General features: G+C 41.4%; 1 protein-coding gene across 3 annotated transcripts in view; it reads right to left on the bottom strand.

Annotated features, from left to right (window-relative positions):
- Window positions 1-23,907, bottom strand: part of trps1 (trichorhinophalangeal syndrome I) — a 124,268-nt gene that overhangs the window by 47,228 nt on the left and 53,133 nt on the right. For all 3 annotated transcript variants that reach the window (XM_086279671.1, XM_086279672.1, XM_086279673.1), the window contains exons 4-9: window positions 23,570-23,685; window positions 17,482-18,094; window positions 17,032-17,246; window positions 16,349-16,559; window positions 15,980-16,220; window positions 8,806-9,595 (exon numbers count right to left, since the gene is read on the bottom strand). In XM_086279671.1, coding sequence (XP_086135797.1) covers window positions 8,806-9,595; window positions 15,980-16,220; window positions 16,349-16,559; window positions 17,032-17,246; window positions 17,482-18,094; window positions 23,570-23,685 — 2,186 coding nt within the window. The remainder of the gene's footprint in view (window positions 1-8,805; window positions 9,596-15,979; window positions 16,221-16,348; window positions 16,560-17,031; window positions 17,247-17,481; window positions 18,095-23,569; window positions 23,686-23,907) is intronic.

Raw genomic sequence — 23,907 nt, 5'->3', positions numbered from 1 at the left:
AAAGAGAAACACACAAGGACCAATGGGCTAGATGTGCAAGCCATGGCAGAAAAACACAGAAATAGAAAAGGACACACATAGCCACACATGCATGCGCACATACACACACTTCCAGTAGTGTGTATGTAAGTTGATTGTAACAGTAATTGATGTAAACGTCTAAATTACAGCTAGGAGCTAAAATAACCACTGTGTTTTACCGTTGCCATGTCGACATGATGAAAAACACCTGGTTGGTTCTCTGCTGGGGTGGGTGGAACACATGTTTCACTGGCGCCCAGCTAAACCAATGAAAACGCTCAATGTGTAAGTGACATGCGCCTGAACAAATAATATGCTCCCAACAGCGAGAGGCCATCTGAACAGACGGCATGAATATATTATACACATATAAGATATTATAAGATATTTGTATAGTTCTGCTTTATCAGCAAAAAATATATAAATAAAGAAACAAATCAATCGAAATCTACACTAAAATTATCCAAATTGTTTTAATGGCTTTCCTAAAGCTGTGCCAGAGGGGTGTGGTTTGTAATAAATAGGACAATTCACTGAGTGCCAGTAAAGTTCATACAATCACAGGAAAGTGTTTCTTAATACCCCAGAAGGATCAGTGCCTTATCTCGCTGCTTCCCCTTAACAGGAAGTTCAGCTACATATGGCAGCCCTGGAGCAAATAATAATTCAATGTCAAGGACACTTCAGCAAATGAGACATGTCAGGCACATGGGATGGAGGCTGAATGTCATATTTGAGGAAGCTCTGACTAATCTCAAGTCTAAACCTTGCTGCCAAATCCTGTGATTATAAAGTCAATTATGCGTCCTTTTCTAGGGCTGCTGACTGATTTTACGCTTTTGGAAATGGTGTGATGTGGCAAGCAGGTTGAGAAGAAACATTTCAGATTTTTTTTTCCCTTCTAACCCAAGTCAGACTTAGTCAATCAGACAATTCAAAACAGTCCTAAACAGAGGATTACCATTCGAACACGAGCCAACACCGAGTCAAGGCAAATTCTTGATTTACGCGAGCCAAAAATGCCAAGCTGTCACCTTCGAACTGCGCATGTTGTCAGCTGTAATGTGCGTGTGCGAGCGTGACATGTGTGGAAAACCCAAAATGGGTCTAAATGTGGTTAAAATGGTGTAATTTGTTTTTCAAGCTAAATGTAATATTCCTAGCAGACAATGAGACCGCTGTGAACTGTCACACAGCATAAAGCCGCACACTGGTTTTAACTGTGACACGCACGAACATTCCCATCAGCGGACGGGCGCGCAGCTCACACATGAGGGATGCGCACATGCTCACACATGAGCGTAAAGGCCACTGTTTCCACAGACAGACACATAAACACACGCAGGTAAAAATTATAGCAAACAGGTTGTCCGATTATGTTTCTGTTACGCCAAACACAGCCTGGGTTTTATACACTAGGCACATTACCTCACACACACACACACACACACACACACACACACACACACAAAGACGGAAACTCAGACACTTGTGTTTTTTTTCTTTCCAACATGGCCTGTGTTTATTTGAGTCTGTGTCCTGATGGGAAATGTGACTGCTACACAAACAAACCGAGCAGCCCAGAAGAGACAACTTGGTGTGAGGGTGTATAAGAGCGAGAGGGAGAGAGAGGGCAAGAGAGAGAATGGATGAATATTAGTATGTCTTCCTTTTTCCTACACGCACACACATCTGCACACAACGCACACAAACTGCAGCAAGACACGGCGAACGCAGCTCTTTTAACCCTTCCAATAATAGAGTACCGTAATTGTCGGGCTATAAGCCGCTACTTTTTCCACAAGCTTTGAACCCTGCGGCTTTTAGTCAGGTGCGGCTTTTCTATGGATTGTCCATGATTTTTGTCATATCGTAAGACGATTTGTTTTGTTTGTTCCGCTGTTGTACGGCACTACGTTGCCTGGCGGAAGGGCATGTGATCAGACACACAGTATCGGGGTTCAAGAGTGGTGTGTTGGTCACGTGTCCATCCGCCAGACAACATAGTGCCGTACAAGTAGCGCGAAAAACAATGCGAAAAGCAAGTTATGCTCAACTCCACCGGTGGAATCTGACAGCGTGGAAAAGTGTGAAAACATCAATGATCACCAACGGATTTCGAAGGGCTGAATGCTGCATGATGGAGAGGAGGACACCGCCACGGCCCTTCTGAGGGTGTTCGACTCTGACACTGACAACGAGGATTTCTTTGGTTTTGAAAGTGACAACGAAGGAAAGAAGCTGAGAGTGGATGACGAAGCCATCCTGAGCCTGTTTGTATCCGACACTGGAGAAGAGGACTTTGGTGGTTTTAGTGGGCAGGAAGATGGTGGTGAATGACTGACTTTTCTTCTTGTTAAAGCCGTGTCACTGCACCTGAGCCTAAAAGGTAGTCCGAATCTATTTTTCTGGTGTGCTGTAGGTTATTGTTATGTACTACATTTGTTACTTATTTATGAAGCACAGTACATGTTTCCTACTTGTAATTACCGCTACTTGTACATATACCTAAAAGGTTATGCAAATATGTACCCATAACTTGTTTTTCAAAATATTAATAAAAGGGGTGTGTCTCCAAACAGCCATCTCTTTCCTGACAATTCACTTTGTGCATATTCTCTTACATATGATAAGTCAACATTGAAACGCCTGCGGCCTTTAGTCAGGTGCGGCTAATGTATGTACAAAACAGGATTTTCCCCTGATTTTAGCTTGTGCGGCTAATATTCGGGTGCGCTTTGTAGTCCGGGAAATACGGTATATAGGACGCTAAAAGCGTGCACAAGAGCAGCCTCGTCTATGAGGTGAATTTTGTTAGGATGTCTGTAGGAAAAAAAAATGTGCCTTTGAGCTTAGACCCCTCTCAACTGCTGTATTGATGTTTAATGGCTGTTGGACCTGTCGATAGTCAGCCGGTACTGAAGCAGTGGGTCGGATATGCAGTTTGCTGCCTCAGCAATGGCCGAATGCGTCGATAAATGAAGAAATCAACTAACCAACATCAAAAGGGTTCTTTCTGTACACTAAATATTGCCTACTGTACACTGCCAGGATTATGAAATAATTTGAAAAGATCAGAGCAGGAATCTGAACCATACTGACCTATATACAGTACTGTGCTGTGTGTCTTGAGTAACAATTCATTGAAATATGTGCAAACATCTATGAAAATATAGTACATAAGGTAAAAACAGTTGTTTGATTCTAACAGCTTGAATGTGACTGTCTGAACTCTCTGAACTCGCTTAAGCAGCTTTCTTGTCATTTCTCTAAGTATTACAAGAAAGTATAGTTCTTGAAGCTTCTTGAAGGACATTTATAGCTTTTCTTTGAATGTTAGTCCTTTTTATTCTGTCAAGATGATCCCACACTGCTTTAATAACATTGAGGTTTGGGCTCTGGGAATGGTTTTGTTGCATTTATCGCCATGGTGTTGCATGGTGGATCGAAATCTGATGATACTTTTCTGCGTTCATAACAAGATCCCCAACACGACTGATTGAAATGCAGCCCCAAGCCGTCACAGAACCTCCACTGTGCTTTACAGGTGGCTGTAGACACTTTTGGTTACGACGGCTTCTGTACATATTTATGACGATCCAAAGATTTCAACCTTGGATTCATCACACAAGACCTGTTGCCACTGGCATTTCTCAGCTTTTCCTTAAAAATGGCTTCTTGACAGCCACCCTTCGACTGGGACTTTACGGCTTTTGGTAACAGCTGAGGGATCACCTGAAGTACCAGATGCATCGCTCAAAAAAACATTCTTCAAAAAATGTTCAGGTGCAAGGACTAGAAAAGCAACTAATGTGCTGCTTTCACAGAAAAACTTTGAAAGATTCTCAGAAATGTTGGAGAACTACTGTTCAAGACTTTAAAAAAACGAAAAGAGAAGATGACTCCTTGGAAGCGAAATATAAAAAAAAGAGTGGGCGTCTCAAGACTTTTTGCAGAGTTCTGTACTTTACATAAACATGTGATAGAAACCGAGATATGTAAAACTTGTCAGTGGCTGTTAGCCTCAAACACGTTCCTTTTTCTAACCTTTGGTGAAATTTGTTGATAATTAGGTGGCGTAAACACAGGAAGAGAGGAGAAGCGATGTGCGTGCAAAAACCATCGTCTGTCGGTGAAATTCAGGAACTTGTGGTGCGGCACAAGTGAAGGGGTACCTTCATGTTAACTACTGTGAGCTTTGAGGTGAGCAATTGCAGCAACAACCACTGGCCACAAGATACACTGTTTATTGACATATAACAGGGAGGGAAATATACAAAAGGGTTATGCACACAACCAGAATGTCCACTAGCATCCAGCTAGAAAACAATGGGCAATGACTGGATAGGTTTATAACTAAACAGGGTTGTTCAGGTGTTTCTCACCTCCTAGACAAGTTTTCCAGCTTTAAAATGAAACCACTTTTTAAAGTACTTTTCTCGACTCTCAAGGGATGTTCCATGAGGTAAACAAAGGTACACAAGTTCTCGAGAAGGAACGGTAAAGTATATCTTTATATCAAAGGCAATTTGAAGTTCACTCTGAGGGGTATTTGTAGAGAGCGAAAAGCACAGTGACAAAAAAAGCTCTAAAACAAAGATAATATTCAGATAACACAGATAAGTCAAAGAACACGATTTTTACTCAGTTTTTGATTTTAAAAAGCATTAAGAATACAAACGCACAGGCTCAGACAAACACACAGTTTCTCTCACACACACACACTGACTCAAACATAAGCTCTATAATTTCCTGTAGCGGATATAAAGGGATGCTAAATTATCAGCACAGAAAATAAGTTAAATTCACGCTTTAATTTCCTCGCAAAACACACACGCCCACACACAAGTGCTCGGAATGCAAATGGAGACACAATGCACGTAATTAAGTACACAAGCAGGGGTAAGCACGCAGACACACGTGTACACCGAAATGTACGCGGAAGGAAAGAAACAGAAAGAAAGGATAAAAGAAAATTGAAAGCCAAGTAATGAGAACTTTATGGAATTACAGCTCTGTGTCTGTGTGTGTGTCTAGTCTGTGTGTGTGCGCGAGCGCATGTGAGCGTGTGCGTCCTTTAAACATAATTAGCTCCATCGGGCAGAAATGTAAACGAGAGAAACTTTAATGAAACTCTTCTCTGATCTGCTGAAAGCACACATTCCCGTTTATCTCTCTCAGTTCGGTCTCTCTATTTTCTCTCTCTGTCTCTCACATGGAATTGAATGTCACGCATGGGACTTTTAAAACCTCAAATGCCCGTGTTTCAATACTGCAATATGACCACACTGTGTTTGTAAGGCCAAATCCACACTTTCTTTTGCTTATGTGCATTTATGCAGTCCGTGTCGTCCTTGAGGTGGAATTCCCCTCGGAAACACAAGCTGGAATTTATTAGATGATGTACGTTTTGGACAGAGTCACACATGTTCGGGTATATCTACATATGTTCACATATGTTTGGCTCGGAGGCAAACCTTTCTCAGCCCTACTTAACTGGAAAAACCGCCATTACTCAAAGTCTGCCTCGTTCCATTTATAAACTCAAACATCAACCGAGCTTTTAGCTTAATTTCATCTCTAAACCTCATTCGCTTTCTATCCTTGTCTCATACAGTCAGTAAAACAGCTAGAAAATAACATTTCAGACTGAGAAAATGTCTTCAATGTAATAAATCACTATGAAAACAAAGCCAATAGTGGGCCAATGTCTCAACAAGGCAATGCTGTGCGGCAATTATAGATCAGGGCTTTCAAAAGAAAATATTCTCTCCCCTCCACCGAGCAAAAAGCCTCACAAAACCGGAATACTAAGAACTGTGGGTTCTTTATGTGTATGTGTGAGTGCACACCTGCGTGGGAGCGTTTGTGCACGTCTGATGGCTTTTGTGTGCGTGAGGTGTGTGTCGATCCCCGCGTATTGGGCGAGGGAAATGAAAGAAAAAGAACGAGAGGAAAAAGGAGGAGGAAGACAGATCGATGCAGCGGACAGTAGAAAGAACAAGTAAGGATGAGGGAAACATACAAAAACCACAGAACCACATGCACACACTCTCACAAACGCACACAGGTTGGGATGAAATATGACTGGCCATTTGTTTCCATATTTGCCGGGTTTTAATCATATACTTCCTCCCTACTAAATCACTCCCTGCATCCCTCCATCACTGCCTTCCGCCTCCTCTTGAACTATTTGGATTTTGGATGGATTTTTAACAGACTCTGCCCTCTTGAGTCCACATGCCACATTTAAATTACACCAAAAGTTTGTTTTTGTGTGTGTTCAAAGCTATTTCTGATTCTTTTTTTTTTTTTTTGCATTAGTGCCCCTCCCTCACCCCGCCCAGTGATGAGTCAACTCCAGCCCATGTGTCTATGTGTGCCGGGCATATTTATGTTTGTGTGTGTCAGTGCAAGCCATGGAAACTGAGAATAAATACTGTGCAGTGAGAAGAGGAAGAAGAAAAGGCCATACCTTATGAAGCTACTTAAGCAACAAGTCGTGTTCAGCTTCGTCTCTAATAAACTGCTTGTTTCTCATCTCCTTTTATTCTTTTTTTAGTTGTTTTCATCTTCAAAGATTCACTCTGGGTCTTTGTCTGTTTATGTAAACATCTGCTCTTTTCTTTAGGCTCTCATAGGCAGCACAGATGCAAATGGAACAGTCAGAGATGGCTCATACGAAACTTGGTCTTCACAAAACATAGAAGATATTTAAAATGAGCTGCTACCCTTACTGGCCTGCTGATGGGTCGGCCATTGCAAACCTGAAGCAGCCAAATCGTTTTTTAAGTGAGCGGTTCGCAGACGTTTTCAGGCCTGGAAATGGACTGACATTTATACAGCTCTTTTCTGGTCTTACTGACCACTTAACGCACTTTAAGCCACAGGCCACATTTGCCCATACAGAGCTTTAAGCACTTTATCTGCCTCACATCCACAGCAGCGACTCTATTCGCCACGAGCGACATCACCCCCACAGTTTGAGAACTACTGGTTTACATCTAGAGACAGACAACAATTCACGCTCACATTCACACCTCTGAGTAATTTAGAATCACCAGTTAACATAGTCCCACTAACTGCACGTCTCTAAAGCCAGAGTACTTGAAGAGAACCGATGCAGACGCGGGGAGAACATGGAAACTCTCGACAGAAAGGCCCTAGCGAGATGGTGGATTCAAACCCAAGATCTTCTTACTGTGGGGCAACAGTGCTAACCACTGTTCCACCACAATGCCCTCCTCTGAATGTGAATGTGAATGGTTGTGTGTCTCTCAGTGATGGCCCTGCAGTCACAGGGTCCAGGGTGGACCCCCCTCTAAATGAATGGATGAATGGTTTATATCCATAGCTTTGGAGGAAATGTGTATACAATATGTATAAAAAAAGAGATAATATTCATCCTGATGGAACGATGATGATTTAAAAAGCCTCAAATGTGAATATTTGACTCTGCAAAAACATTTCATAATATTAGTGAATATCTAAAATAAGCATACATGTCAAACTGTCAGACTGTTAAGAATAACACTGAGTGAGAGTGAAAGTGAAAAACGTGCTCGCCAAATTTACAAATCTGTATTGACCAGTCTCCTTTTGTTCTGTACATTTATAATTTTGAAAAGATTTTCTTGACTAGCTGCTCTTTCCATAAAGAGCAAGCAAGAAAGGGGTGAGTGATTTGTTATACTCTTATCTCCGTCTGACTTTTCCCGTCTACGTCTTTTTATCTTAATCTTCCACTGTTCTCTCTCACGCATGCACGCATGTTCTCTCTATCTGTGCCTCCTTCTTTCAGTCTTAGCCTCCCACTCTCTCACAGAGACACACAGCCCCACCCACGATAATGAGTAAACCTCTTGCTGCCCCACCCTGCCCAGCCTGCCAAGTTACTGCCAACACCTCACACAGACAAACACACATTCACACACATCCAAAAGGCCAAACCCCAAGTCCTACAAAGGGCCCATGGACTCGAATCACACAGCAGCATATCCGTACACACACTAAGAACACAACTTTAACACTCAATACTACTATTTACGCAGCCCCAAGTCAAACCCTGACACCACACACACTCGTACACACACACACTAACTCATACTTATATATATACAGAGAGAGAGAGAAAGTTCAGTCTATTCTGATCTAATGTGATCATAGCCAATAAGCTCTGTGGTGCAGGCAAACCACAGTTTGTTACTGCCAGTCAATGACATCACTGTGAAGTCAAAAGCATTGTGGTCCACAAAGTAGGGTGAGGGAGCTGACTGACACGTGGTAGCCATGGGAACTGTCAGTTTTCCTCCCCGTTTCCATAGCAGCGGGTGGTTTTCTCACTGTTGTGAGTTCAATTTTTTTAAAGAAGATGAATGCCGCCTATGGGAAAGGAAATGATGTCATGGAATCATATGCACAGGGACAGATATGAACACACGCAAGCATTTGGGTACACACTCTGCTAGCCAACCCAAATCTGCTTAAGCCCTCAAAATATGATGGAAGAATAAAAGATTACAGTATATGGGCTCAATGCATGAGATCTAATCCTCACATCTGAGTGAAAGGAAAGATGAGTTTAAGATGAAAGTGTATTAATAGAAGGTCCCTGATAACTAAGGCTTCTCAGCAGGCAGGATCTGGCTACAGAGGCCTAGCTACAAAGGCTCCCATTCAGAGAGCTACACGCAAAAGTCAGGGTGTAAATGAGACAAAGAAGAAGGATTTTCATCTCATTAGAATGAGATGAAAAGCAGGGGGTTTTTGCATGTTCCACCTTACCCTTAGCAAGGACTGGGATTCCTCTTTATTGGCTCCTCCTTTCCCTTCCTGTCCTCCGCCACCACCACCAGTACTTCCTCCTCCTGTGTACTGCTGGGGGGTCATCTGGCTCTGCTTCTCGCCAGCTCCAGCCCCACCTGAAGCGGTTGATCCTGGTCTCCCTCCTCCATACTTGGCATCTGCCAAAAAGGACTTTGTATCTCCCAAAAATGACTTGGTGTCTCCCAGGTAAACCATGCTAGGTGAGGCCACGCCTCTTTTCTGCTGTGAGACTTCGTGATTGGCTGGGACAAAAGACAGCGACAGTGGGGAGGTGAAAAGAGATGGGCTCCCACTTCCTGCACCTCTTTCAGGTCCCATTCGCTCCTTAGGCACCCAAAGTAAGCCGTGGGCCTGCTCACCCCCTCTTTCCCCCAGTCCTCTTGTCTCACCAAGAACCCAGCCCTTTTCCCGTTCTCTTTCTTTCTCCTCAACACCCTCACTTTTTACCAGCCCGCCTGCCTCTTCTCTGCCACCTTCGGCCAACCGTCCCTCAGGCGGCGCCAGGGAGTAGAGGAGGCGGATATCCCCTTTGCTCTCTTCTTTAATGGCTAAAGTAGAAGGCGCTGAGCAGCCATTGGCCAAGAGTGTTAGGGAAGGAGTCAGTGAGGTGGGCAAGGAGGTTGTCGTGAATGAGCCTAACGAGGGAGAGGAGTCGTGACAGTGAGCTGAGTTGAAATGGTCGAGGAGGGCTGATGAATCTGGAGCCGTGAAGTCGCAACGTCGACAGCGACAACACGCGTGGACACGCCTGCCGAGAGAAAAGAGCAGTGTGTAAATTACTCATGAATACAAAACGGACCTTCAGAAGGAACAAAATATTCAGCATTAAAATACACACTAGTACATATTGTTTGCTTTTATGTTAACCATAAAGTAATACTGCTAATTGCAAAAATAAGCAGTTTATTCTTGAGTTGCTCAAACCTTCTCTGAACAAATGCATTGCAAGTCACATCGGAGACGTGACTTTTTTTGTCACGGTCTGCGGAGGCAGACCGTGCGGAAATGTGTGTGGTGGACCCAGGAGCGAACACAAGCGAGGATGCAGGAGTGGAGTTAAACAAAAGCGAGCCTTTTATTCTGGCTGATGAAAGGAACAAAACAGAGTGAGGGCAGCATAAGAGTAATAGTTCAAACAGAAACCTAAACTGGACATAAACTAAGGAAAAGCTATGGCTGGAGATCCGGAACACAGGGGGTGGTAACACAGACGACGCGACACAGACTACATGAAACACAGAGACTAAATACACAAGAGGGATGATCAGGGGAAGTGGCCACACATGGGAACACAGCTGACACAGATAAACATAACAAGACATGGCAGGAGTAAACAACACTGACGGGAGACTGTCAAAGTAAAACAGGAAGTACACAGGTGCAAACAGGAGGAGAGAGAGAGCGCGGGCATAGTGGGCTGGGGAAACATGGAATGAAACAAGGAGGGGAGATGAGGGCTCACAGATACATAGAGGGGCACACAGGGGATAAAAGTCACAAGGGGAAGTCAAATAAGGAACAACACAACAGGACAACTTAGGAAACATGGCCTAAATAAGGAACGAAATACAAAAATATAAGAAACTAAGAATACTGGGCCCACATGGCCCAGGACCATGACATTTTTGAAAAGGAGATCCCGTCATCAGTGGTTATCTTCACCGTGCATGAGTCACAGTGAAGTCAAAGTAACACTAATAAGGCTGAACGTAAGAGGAAAGACTTAAGTAACTAGTTTTGTTACTGGCAACAAGAAAGTCAGTTCATGTTTGAATCTATTGCTCTAAAATGTAAATACAATTAATTCCAATAGGATTTTCATCACTCACAGTTTGAAGAAAATCCACCCCCTGTACTGACTAAATCTAAAGTGCATTTGCCCCTGCCTAAATTCCCCCAAACACTCAGGTAGAGTTTCACAGAGCTCGAGGCCAACAAAGTGACTCAGTGCCCCACTAAATCACAGTGAATTACTTCAAAATCGTGAGGACCATAAATGAATCTGAATGACATGTACTGGATCGCCCATCAATAAACCACCTTCATTTCCTGCTGGCGAGGGCGACCAGCGATATATCTGATACACAGCGTCAAGATTTTTTCCTGGCACACACAACAGCCGTGATGCTTCTTGTGCAGGCCAACAAGCAAAGCATTAAACCATCTAGAACAAGAACTTGTGTGTTGTTTACAGTGGACCTCGGCAGGCTCGGTTTGCCCCGCAGCTGTCACAGACAGATATACCAACACATGAATAAATGTTTCACAGAATAATGAAGCTGTTCATTTTGTCTGCACTTGGATTATGTAATTGTTTTGCTGGTATATTTATTAATGATGGTAGGCCACAGTTTAACAATTGGTATCTTGTAGTTATTCATATTCCTTTGTCAATATCGTCATTTACCACATAATTCACTTAAATCCAAAATTACACTTGCTTAATTGCTTCACTCAGATGTCATAAGAAAACACCGCTTTTCCCAACACTGCCTGTTTTATTCTTTTAGGCTTTTCCCACCAGTAGGTTATTATCGCTGCATATTACAGCAGAGTGAGGGTTTTACAATAGCAGACAATAAACACGGACCAAAAGTCATTGAAAACAGGGGGGAAAAAGCATATCCAGAGTCATTTTTCTCCATTTTGCGACTCGCATCCTCTGGTTTCTGCTTTGAACCCTACCATAATATTTCCTCATCCAGGAAAAAACAAAAACAAAACATTTAAGGCGTGAATTTGAAAACAATGAGAAGATATTGCAGATCCAGACCCACACAAACATTTACAATACGTCCCGATATATAACCTCTCAGAATACTCTATGTATTCCTCTTTGCTGTCTTGTACGTCTGATGCATGATTTCTATACAACAGCAAGTGAAAATACAGAAATAAATATATACTTCTGACATAAACTTATCTTATTCATCATCCTGCCTCATATTCTCTTTCTCCCTTTATTAGCTGTTGAAGAATATATAAAAGGTCTGCACCTCTAGCAGATCACAGAGGCTGAAATATTTGCAGAAATCTGTGAGAACGTGTGAATGAAAAAGCATATAGTGTGTCCATTAGACTTATGTCTCCAGATGCTGAACGACACAGCAGCCTTGATTTATCATCAGCATCCACACGTGGACTGGCATACCTACTGATTTCATCATTTACTGGGTCTGTCACTGTTAACACTACTTTCCTACGGGAAATGTTGAAGCAGACATAAAAAATATGCTTCTTCTATCTGTATTTTAATAATAATTTATCCATTTGTAATAAACAGTTTCTAGTTTGCACTAGAATCATGTCCTAAAGCTTGTTTTGATAAATCTGGCACTGTGAATCCGTGGACTGAGCCTGACCAGTGCTGTGCATGTGGCTAATTTGGGGAGTTATAGTGAGTTAATACACAACAGAGCCAGCACAGATTCAAAGTTTTATAGTTTTGCTAATGTTTACGCTCAATGCCGCCATCTTGGATTGTTAACTCTTACTTACTGGGGCCCCTCAGTCTGAGTTCCAGATTCAAATTCTGACTTGGAACTCTGAAATTCCGATTTCTGACTCCTTTAGGATGGCAGCATTGTTCCATCAGTAGGGTAAGAAACAGCGAGACAGTGGGAAAAAAGTCTCTTTTTTTCTCCAAATATCTTATTATAGCAATGCACTCTGCAGCATCCGGAAGCACAATTTGTGTTTTGTAGACTCACTAGCCACTTCATTAGGTTCAGCTGTTCAACTGCTTGTTTATGCAAATGTCTAATCAGCCAATGATCAAGTTCAAACGGAACAAAAATGGGGAAGGAAGGTGATTTAAGAGTGTCTAAATGTGGCACGGTTGTTGAGACACATAGGCTAGTCTGAGTATTTCAGAAACTGCTGATCTGCAGGGACTTTCCCACACAACCATCTCTAGGGTTTACAGAGAGTGGTCTGAAAAAAATGTAAAATATCCCATCAGTGGCAGTGCTGTAGGTGAAAATGCCAGACTGCTTCAAAATGATAGGAAGGCAAAAGTAACTCAAATAACCACTTGTTACAACCAAGGTATACAGAAGAGCATCTCTGAATGCACTCCTGCAGGCTAAAAGCAGGTGACCTAGGTGACAATTCACCTGGGCTTACCAAAATTGGACAAGAGAAAATTGGAAAAATGTTGCCTCGTCTGATGAGTTTCAATTTCTACTGCAACATTCGGATGGAAAGCATGGCTCTTGTAGCAATGGTTCAGGCTGGCCATCACGTTATAACCACAGTGTACCCATCTTCTGATGGCTCCTTTGAGCAGGATAACCCATCGTATCAATGCTCAAATCCTCTCAAACTTGAAAATTACAATAAATCTTCTCTACTCAAATGGCTTCTTTGAGATGTGTTGAAAGAGGAGATTCGGATCACAGGATGTGCAGTCGACTGAGGAATGTTTCCACACCGGAATTTAGGCTGTTTTAAAGGCAAAAGGAAGTCCAAAGTGGTACTAGCAAGGTGTAACTAATAAAAATGACCGGTGAGTGTAGTCCACTGCGGCTTTACCATTGGTTGGCTCCCCATTTGTGGACAAAATCCTTTTTACTGTGACTGGCTCTACCCGGACCAATACATATATATCTGATATGTGGGTAAAGAACCTGTGCGACTGGCTGCTATGGGTGTAATTTTAACATGACCACTGTCAGCCATCAGATTGTACTTAAGGTGTATATTAGCAGCTAGGTGAGAGTTTATCTATAAAACTTATGGATTGATTGGCTTCCCTCAGCTGACAATCTTTTTCGCATTACACAGCAGCATCCTTTGATCTGAACACCCTATAATTACATGCTGCTTTTTGTTTTCTAAGACTTGGCCTTCAGATTTAAAAAAAAAAAAATGGTTGTTTTTAGATGCAGCATGAAACTTTCTGGCTTTATTTCACTTTTATTTGATTTGAGCTCCAAGATTCAGGGCTTAGATTTTGTTAAGGACGTGAATGAACTGTTAAATCCCCTGCAAACTCTGCTTTGTCACGCTTCTCTCTGAATTTCTCTCTCTGTATTTCATTCACCTTCCCTCTTACATTCCTTCTTCTAACCTTCTTTCTTCCCTTCCCGTCTTTCGGTCCTTGCCATCTGCTGTTCTCATCAAACTGCGACAGCATTGTTTTTGACTGAGGAAAGGCTCATCTCTGAATGTGCTCCTGATGTGCGTGCTCTAAAACCCTAACTGAGAACCGTTCAGATACTCCTGTGAACATTTGCGCTTGAATTTATGAATCCATCCGTAGCTTAACACACAAGGTGCGCTTTATCATCAATCCAATTTCGTGTAATTAAGTTATCTCAGTGTGTGGGCTCTACGCTCACACACTGAGTATCCATAACATACCTGAGGCAACGACAGAAAAACTAACAGCTAGGCAGACGAAAACTGTGAATTCCTCTGCATTTAATATCTTCGCATATTGCTTGTGTTTCTGCCCTCGCATGGAAAGAAATTGTCGTTGGCATCACTTCTCGTGAGGAGCAACCACATTTAAAAAGAGTTTGAGGCCCTGTGCCTGTGTGTGCTGCATGGTGCTGCAGTTAAAGGGAGTGACAGCTGCCTCTGCCCCAGGCACACAGGCTCAGAGAGGAGGATCTCCATTCTTCATGGGAATAAAGAAAGTGCAGCATATTGTTTTAAAACCCTGACAGCAGAAACAATCACAGCTTATCGATACTTTGTTCTTTGATAATTTAGCCTGATTTAGATACCAATGCCAAGTGACAACATATAATAAAACATTCCGATCAGTAGTGTAGATTAGTAACTGCAAATCTCCACACAACTATCTCCAGTTTTTTGTGTCTTTGGGCCCAGCTTTCCCACGCCACTCCGCTTTTTCCCACCCCACCCCACCCCAACTCATCCTTTCATCTTTTTCCGTCACTAAATCTGAATCTAGAAGACAGGATTGGCTCTGGAGTCCAGTCTAGCCTCTACAGCCTGTAAAAGTGAGTTTTTGGTATTTTTTAGAAAATATACATATAAATTTAGTGTATACATTTACCTGTGCAAATAAAAAGAGAAAATTCCCACCTTCAGGGAAACTTAAATCCTTCTTGCACTTGTCAGTGTGAGACAAATGTAATATTTTTGAAACCTAGATTTCATTTTTTGATTAAGACCTTGTTACTTTATTTTTTCACGTAGTGCAAGACAAACTCAATAGGACCTTTCTGACCACTCACTTTCAGACAGTGAGCAGACGTGGGTGAAATGTCAAAGACTGTAAAGCTTGTTGCAATATTGGGGTTTTGGCTTCACAGGCATCCAAGGTGCATTTAAAGAGGAATGCGTCTTAAGTCGTCTAATCTCCAGCAATGTACGACATGGAGTAACTTTAATGTGAACGTAAGGCCAAAGCCTTTTGCCCCTCGAGAAAACAGCCCATAAGCCACAACATGGTGCTTTCATAGATATTCGACTCATGGACTTCATCACAGACGGGTGTGTGTAATATCAGTTTGAAAATCTGCAACACGGGCTATAAATATGTGATCATATCTGTGCAGCTTCCAGGTGAGAATGTCAACATGGTGTCTGCGAGTAACTTAAGCGTACAATTTTCTTTCTTTTTTTCCTCTCACTGAACATTTACTTGATAAGTGAGTGTAAGAAGGAAGAATCGCAGGGGTCTGAAACAAAGCACAGGAATTTGCACCTAACTTGAACAAAATTTTTCAGATTCTTGCCTTTTTTTTCCCCATGATGAATTCAATCAAAGTAAATACTCGATCTGTATGAGATTCTATGTCTTAAAAAGTTAACTGACTGCATGCACGGCAAAAAAAAAGCACAGATTTTTGAAAAAGATGGAAAACTGAATGGCTCAACCCTTGCAGAAAAAAACACTACATAATGTAAAAAAACATCATCAAGAAGCTACCTTTGGCTGCTCTCTTATTTACAAGCGCCACAGGGGGTAGCTTTGCATGTTTGATTGAATTGGCAGATTTCTTTTAAGTCAGATGCCCCCCCTACCATGACCCCAAAGGGATTTGTGTCTCCTCCCGGGATCAACTGGGGCACTGTTAGCTTATTAGCTTATTAGGCAGGGGGAAGAAAATACATCCTATCAAATAACACAATTATAATGACCATGCAATCTCACCTGTAGTGTCTAAAAATCTCTTCTTCCACTTCTGTAATGAAGTGACACTTTGTACATGAGTACTCCCTCTCTCCTGCGCCTCCTCGCCCTCCTTCCTTGTCTCCCGCAGCTTCTTCCTCAGCTTTGACATGTGGGGGAGCCCCCTTTAGGTTGATCAGGTTGTGGCAGCTTTCATAGTGTTGCAGCAACACGTCAATGTCAGTGGTAGCAAATGCACACTGGTCACACAAGTGGGTGACGCCTACGACAGGAAAGCGGGACCAATCAGAAGCAAGAAGCGAAGAATTTAGGGTCATGCTGGAAAAGCTCCAGAATCAGGCTTCCGATAAATGTTATATATATATATAAATAACATATGCCTCCAAATACCTTGTGTGACAACAGGATGGGCGGGGTTTGAGGGGTGAAAAGTAGAACCAGAAATCCCACTGTGGTCGCCTCTAGGATTAGGAGGAGTCACGCTGGGTGAGGTGGTGACAGCAGGTTTTGAACCAATGGCGTCCTGCTGTTTGGCGAGTTGAGGGAACTTTGAACAGCATTTGGGGCAGGTGGGCTTCCGACAAGCGAATGGGTGGGATACCTGTTGAAACAAATTAGAAAAAAAGGTAAGAGCAAAAGTGGTTTGAACCTTCAAATTCTTTACTGATTACTGCCGATATAAGAAGAATCTCGTTTTGATGCTGTGGCGTAGCCGTGTATTTTCTATGAATCTAATAAAGAAGTGGAAGCCAGCAGTACCAGTATGAATGTGCATTATTAAGTAAATGATGCCACCCTCAATTTTGGATGTTAACCATCCTTTTTGCATTTTTAACAGCTGCAACAGAACTGCTGGCAGCTGGCACAAAAGGAGGGAGGGGAGAATGCGTGGGTAGACTGAGGAAAGCAAGGGAATTTTAACTAGGCAGGAAATTGGAACAATTAACTTTACACTTGTTCCTATATTACATTTTATTTTTCCTTTGCTTGCAAAACAGCTCTTTTTTTCCTTCTAATTAACAAGCAGGCAGCAAAACAAGCAAATAAATATTTCAATATTTTATTTATCTCACCTCCCCTAGGTGTTTTTGTGGCTGACAGAGACCCTGTGGACAATACATGCAGTGTTGAATGCTGCAGCGGTGGATGGAGTGGTTATGTTGGTAGTGCAGTAGTAATGGTGCTACTACGATCACATCCGCACTGTGGGCCATGGAGTACCGGAAATCACACAACTGACAGTTATAACTGGTCACAACTGCTTCTGAATCACTGCTGTTTGGGTCTCCTAGGAGCAAAAAGCAGAACAAAAGTAAATAAAACCTGGGCAGAAATTCAAATATCATCACGTATAATTTCTATTATGATAATCAAGGCAAACAAACATGAGGTGACAAGCACCACAAACAATAATAGAAGACTCATTTATTGAGGGCGATCATTTATCTTCGCTTTAAGCAGATACAATCTACCAGCAGTAACGAACATCATCTTACTGCCACGCTCCAATACATCTTCATTACCTTGGCTGGTGCTGGAGAGGTTGGATGGCTGATCTTTGCGGCCTTTTGATACCATTTGGTCTCTCTCTCCTCCATCTCTCCTTCCTCCTCTTTCTCGCTCTCTGTCGATCCCACCAGGATTAGAGTTGTTGGGGCTCGTAGTACCACCGGTGTTCATTTTGTGTCTTTGCTCATAGTGCTCTAAAAGCCTTGCAGAACCCCCCGACCACTCGCAACTCCAGCTGCAGGATTTACACCAATAATACGTCTGCACGGCGCCTCGACCAACCTCCCCCACCCAGCCCGATGAATCCGAACAAGACCTAACTGGGATGAAGTACCCGACCAAAGAGTCGTCCTCTGCGCGCACCGCAACTCGTTCGGCCCCGTCTAAGGCTTGACTCCGTCCCTTCAGCTGGTTGTCGTGCGTTGCCAGGTTATTTGTGGTCAGCAGGGGTGTGGTTGGCGGTGTTTTGACTTTGTTTGGGTGCGAGGAAAGGAAATGTTGTTCAAGTTCCAAGGAATTACTGCCCATGTACGTGAAGTTGCAGAATTTGCAGCGAAAGTACTTTGTGTTTCCTTGGCAATCCGAGGTCTTCCGACCGATTCCAATGAGCGTGCCACCCAATGTCACCTGTTGATAGGCAGAAAAGAAAAAGACAATAAAGAAGGAATAAAAATATATATTTAATACATAAACAGTTTGATTAAGAGGCAGTCTGCTTGCTTGTTATTGCTTCATGCAAATAAAAGATGTTTTTATTTATTGTCCATTTTCCATTTCCAGATGTCTGCATTTCCTAAAATTGCTGCTGCAAATGAATAACTACATATCAGACTCTTAATCTTGTGAAATAAAGAGCAATGCGGGAATTTCTTTATAATTCTTTAAATAGTTAAAGTTAATGCTAACTTTACATTTATTAAAGTACTTTACAGGATTCAGAGAAGGGAAAAAAAAAGACAATGACTGGTTATACTGCCTTTTCCTTCAAACAGACAAACATGAAATAAATTAGATACAAGGCAGTTATTTTTGTGTTCCTAAGCAGCAGATATTTAAAGGACACATGGCACAAGCCACCGATCGTAGAGCTGTGCAGGATAATTATGCCTTAGCTACTCAAACCCACAATGAACATAATCCATCATTTTCCGTATGTAACTGTAGACAATTAAAAGGCAACTCTAAGTCTAACTAACCAACCAATAACAAAACTACTAGGCTCTACTGTAGTGTTTAGGGTCGAGGCCAAGGTTTTATATAACTAAGTCAGCAACCTGGCACTGTTTTTTTTAAATTAAGTTAGCCTCTAGACAGTACGTGATTACACTGTGCTCATCGTTATGATAGTAATGAGGCATTCTGGCATGCCATACAGTGGCAATGGACTCCCTACTGTACAATATAGATTTGTCTCTAAATCTGAGGTTTTAAGATAACTATGGGCAGTGTGGTAACAGAGCTGCATGCTGCATGTGACATGAGCAAAGATGCAAAGCTCCATAGATAACAGAACGCCAAACAGATGCAATGCTCTTGTTTTTCGTTTCAATACTAGGAATTAGATCTCAGAATCAGCGAATGTGCAGCATGGCAGTTACGTCAATTGGTGTCAAGAACAGATTAGCGGGGAATGTTCTGTTCAGCTTTTATGTCATGTTTCCTAGTATAATGGATTGCTAGCATGCGGGGTTTTTTTGTGTGAGTTTGACAGGTTCTATATGTTTAGATATTTTTCATACTTGGATTTTTTTTAAAATAACAAGAGATACAAGTTTGTGTCTATGTTATACAAATACTGTCTGTTGTTTGGGATTTTTTCCCAAAATCTAACACAGAAATTAGTTTTTAAGACACGCAAAACTATTTAAATTATTTATTTGCCTAGTTTTATGCTTATGGTTAAACTGTATTGGGATTAAAAGTGGGAGTGAAGTTAAGATAAAGGGAAATTTGTAGTTTTTTTTATGATGGTACAAGGACATTTTTGAAGATGAAAGGTGTAAAAGATTTTTTTCTCTCTGTGTGTTTGTTTGTTTGTTTTTTAAAGAAACTACAATCAGTTCATAGGACAGCTGAAAATCTGAACTTTCCTCTTTTCATAAACAACAAGAGTGACAGTGAGGCAATCATTTTGCCAAAAAGGGTGGAAAAAGTAATATTTGTACAAAGAATTAAGCGTGAGATGGTATACGTCAACTCAGCTAAAGAAAATAAATGTTAAAGTCTAAATGAGAGTCATTACTGTACGTGATCTCACGACAGAAATTCAACAATTATCTCATCCAACAGACCCTGCCCAGACAATTAGCAAAGAGCAAAGCATCAAGTAATTTCACCAGGCAGAATGTGCAGGAAGACATGACCGAGAATATGAGACAGGGACAGAGTGAAAGAAAAGAGGCAAAGGGCGAATGGGACAAGATGAAAGAAAAAATTGTAAGTTGAAGAACAGAGCTGCAGAAAAAGAAAGAGGCGAAAGAGAGCCGGGAAGCAAATTGAGAAGTTGGAAAAATGGATTAGATAAAGTAATAGAGACTAAGAAAGACAAATCAAAGAAAGAGGGCAGAGCAGAGGAGAAGGTGAAGGAGAGACAAAGACTTGATAAGAGAGACAAATGGAGAAGCAGGAGAGAAGAAGACAGCTAAATATGTCTGACAGCTGTTTCATTACACTCCCTAACAGCCGATTATAACTACTGGTTCTCCGTCTGCCTCTGTCACTACCTTCTCTCCTTTCCTCCTCCATCTCGAGCACTCTCACTCATTCCTTCTCCCTTTTCTCCACTATGACTTTTTTGGGGGGGGTCTGGAATCTCATTGGTTGACATGGAATCTTGTCTTAGCAAATGACAACATGGAATTTTCCAAACGTGGGCGGGAGAGGGAGAAAAAGTGAGTGAGGGATGGAGAGAATAGAGACCCCTTTCATTCGTTTTTTTTTTTTAAGTATATATATACTTTCACTTTTTCTTCATAATGACGACTTAAGCCCACTGGATTTTCTATTTCTGATTCGGTGTGCGTATGTGTGTGTGTGTCTGCACGCGTATGTGTATTACTGTGTCCATTACGTGACTTTAGATCATTACAGGCTGCTGGTTTAAATGAAACTAAACTCCTTCACTATTCTTGACACACACACGCACGTTTGTTGAATCATCCCACTAAATCTTTCACACAAAAACATCACAGTTCATGAATACTCGAAATCCTAATCCTTGACAGTTATTGCCAAAAATGAGCTTATATTTACAGCATATTGTAAACATTTGACGATTAAAAATTTTTTTCCAAGCGAACCTGTAGGTTATTACTGAAAATACTGCTAAACTGATAGGTGATTAGATATCACTGATCTGATTTAAGATCTCATTTAAACTTCGTAGCTCTTGAGGTAAAAATAGCAGACACATGAGCAGTTAGTCTGAGGCTTTAATGTTCAGTACTAACATGCACCGCAAATCAATACTGGCGCTGCTGATTTCACTGATTATGGACGCCTGGTAACACAAAGAACAAAATTATTGAAAACTACTTTTATCCTCCGATTGATTCGGTTCTGTTCTGTTCAATCTGTTGATGTCAGGTACAAAACACATCTCTTTTTTTAAAAATGTTTTTTGATTATTTATGATTAGAAGTTTGAGTACAGCGTCCTAGTATATCTACGACATTCACCTCGTAGAAGGAATTTTTAGTTGCAACTGCAAGTTTGCAGCATCCCCTTCATTCACCTAGTTTTATAAAATGAGACCTCAATATGGGGATGAGCATTGATTTTATTGAATTATTTAACAGCTATAATCATGCATATGGTGCACATGCGAGCATTTGTCTATGCACGCATTCCCTGCAAAAGATTTGGGAAGTCGACACTATGGCTTTTGTGCGTGCGCGCGCACGTATGCTTGACTATGCATACCCCCATATGCACGACTTGTCTGCCAGGTGCCCCGGTTGTCTCCCTTTCTGTGTCTATCCATCTGTCAGTCTATAAAATTTTATAACTTGCAGCACAATGCCTCCCTGTCCAAATAAGGCACACCCTATGTTACAAATCAGTTGCAGATTGCTCTACCCAATAAATTATTCCATTCAGTTATGAGCCTAACTTTGCAGATTTATTACAACTGTGATTACAGCGAACTGTTAACTAAATCAGTGTTACTTGTATTGGATCAAAGTTTCTAACTATGATTACATAAAATGTTTCATATACAGTATGTCGCACTTCTTCGAGTTATTATGACATACAAATTTAATAACTGGAACTTTGATGTAAATGAAATGAATGCAACATTTTTGAGTTTTCTTTTAGAACTTTACGCCAGTTTTACTAGTGCATGTTGGTGCACACAATGATGCGCATTAAACATATGCAAACAAGACTGAGACTGCATTGCATCCATAAGTGCATATTTCTGATGTTACTGTTTTACCACAAAATAAAAGAAAATTGTTGTATAATTAATTATAAGATTATATCAAATGTGCCGGAGCCCTGCCATAATCTCTAACACCAGTTCTAGTCGAGGCATAAGTGAGTCAACTTGTGTTTGTTATCTTAAAAAAAATCTGTTTCCAAGGTAACCCACGTGGAAAAGAAATACAACAACAACTTTAAAAAGTTTCAGATGATGTCAACGTGGCCACTTTCACATTTTTCTCACACTACATAAAGTTTACTGGATTTATACCTGATCCGCATAAATACGTGGCATGTGCAAAATAAAAGTATATTTAAATAACATCATTTGTACGTGTGTAATAACAGCATTATTATAAGCCTAACAGGAAATACACATCAGAAATACATGTTTCTTTACTATTTCTTTGTGTGGAGCTCACACCCTGATCCTTGTCATTGTTTCTCTACATTTCCACTGCGGTAAAGAAAAGACCAGGCCCATCACTTTAGCTGTTTTAACGTGTGGGATGTCTGAAAAAGTTTAGATGACGTTCCATCGTGCCTCTTTTCCGTGCACATACACACGCAGACAGAGCATCCACGGCGGACAGGCTGAAGCCTCCCTTTTGGTTATAAAAAAAAATCTAACCACGCACCTTCCCGTAGGGTTGTGAAACAATATAAGCCTGTTTATCACTACTTCAGAACGCAACCACTGAGAAACAACCAGAAAATAAAGTTTGGTTTGTCTGATTCACGGGTTTGTTCACATTCACTTTCTAGCATGCTTGACCACAACTGCTCAGTCTCTCTCATTCCCTCTCTCGTTCTTGCGCTCTGAATCAGACATGAAGGCCCGAGTTACAATGTGGTATTTACAAGCAATACTCAACAAATTCTGCGGAATACCTTGAAGTAAAAAACCATCTCAAATGACTGTGAGATGAGACAAAACGCTGCAGTTAGGCTACTTGACAAATGGAAATATATTGAGTCCCTCCAAAAGTTTCTAGACCCTGGGAAAAGTTCCTGTGGTGGAAAAACGGCTTATGAGAGCTTCCACGCTGCAGGAACTAACTCCAGGGGCTATTAACAGTTAACAATTTCTACTGTGGGGAAATTATTTTACAAAAGAAAAGAAAAAAAAACTCCCCGGGAGATTAATACTTTTCAATAGGTACAGAAATTTCTGGGTGAGGCTTGCAGCACTTAACATTTTTGATCGCACACACACGACATTTCAAGGGTTGGAAATATAGACAGTCAACCGTCTGAAGCATGTCTGGATGGCGTGAGAGAAAAATCCTTGGGAGTTAAATTTCCTGGTACTTTGAGCGGAAGCTCTAAATTAATGGGAAAAGAAATGCCTTTTGCAGTCTGGCATGCTGGCAGGATGAGAGTCACCAAATCTGAGAACATACTGTGGAAAATGGGCCACAGATACCAAAATTGGCAAACTTCAAGAAAAATAGTACTTTGGAATACCACACTGACTTTTATGAAAGCCAATCAGCTCCAAAAATTAAGGCTTTCTGTGGGACTGAGGAGGTTTTTATTTTATTTTATTTTTAACCCCTTTTAAAATTCCTTAAAAGGGCTACTACAGCACATATTTTTTTTTTTTTTAATATATTCAGTTATTAAAGTATGGAGTATTTTAAACACTTTTATGAGTATTTCACACCCAGGACTTACCTGTACGTCATATGTGCCATTCATCATAACTGTCCTATGCTGCTGACTCTGTATCTCTGGTCTTGTCTTCCCCAAGTCTTTGGCTTGGCTCCTCTGCCCTTGTCCCGCCTGTATGTCTGACATGAGAAATGCAAGAAGGGGTCAGACTGGTAGAAACAGATAAACAAAGAGGGCTCAAGCTGCTTGAGGCAAAAAAAATGTGAGAACTAGCCTGACATCTGGGAAGAAGGAAAACTAGACTCAGAATCAACATGCTGTTTTTCTAAGTAACTGCTATGTCCTTACTGGAAGACAAGTTCAAAGTATATATATGTATATATATATAAAATAGATGAACT

Source organism: Aulonocara sp. 'chitande type north' Nkhata Bay, linkage group LG22, assembly GCF_057382095.1.
Source record: "Aulonocara sp. 'chitande type north' Nkhata Bay isolate Kocher_YH1m ecotype deep benthic linkage group LG22, A_spYH_male_GT1.1, whole genome shotgun sequence".
Taxonomy (NCBI): domain Eukaryota; kingdom Metazoa; phylum Chordata; class Actinopteri; order Cichliformes; family Cichlidae; genus Aulonocara; species Aulonocara sp. 'chitande type north' Nkhata Bay.
The sequence above is the reverse complement of the archived record's forward strand: the minus strand, read 5'-3'. Positions and strand labels throughout refer to the sequence as shown.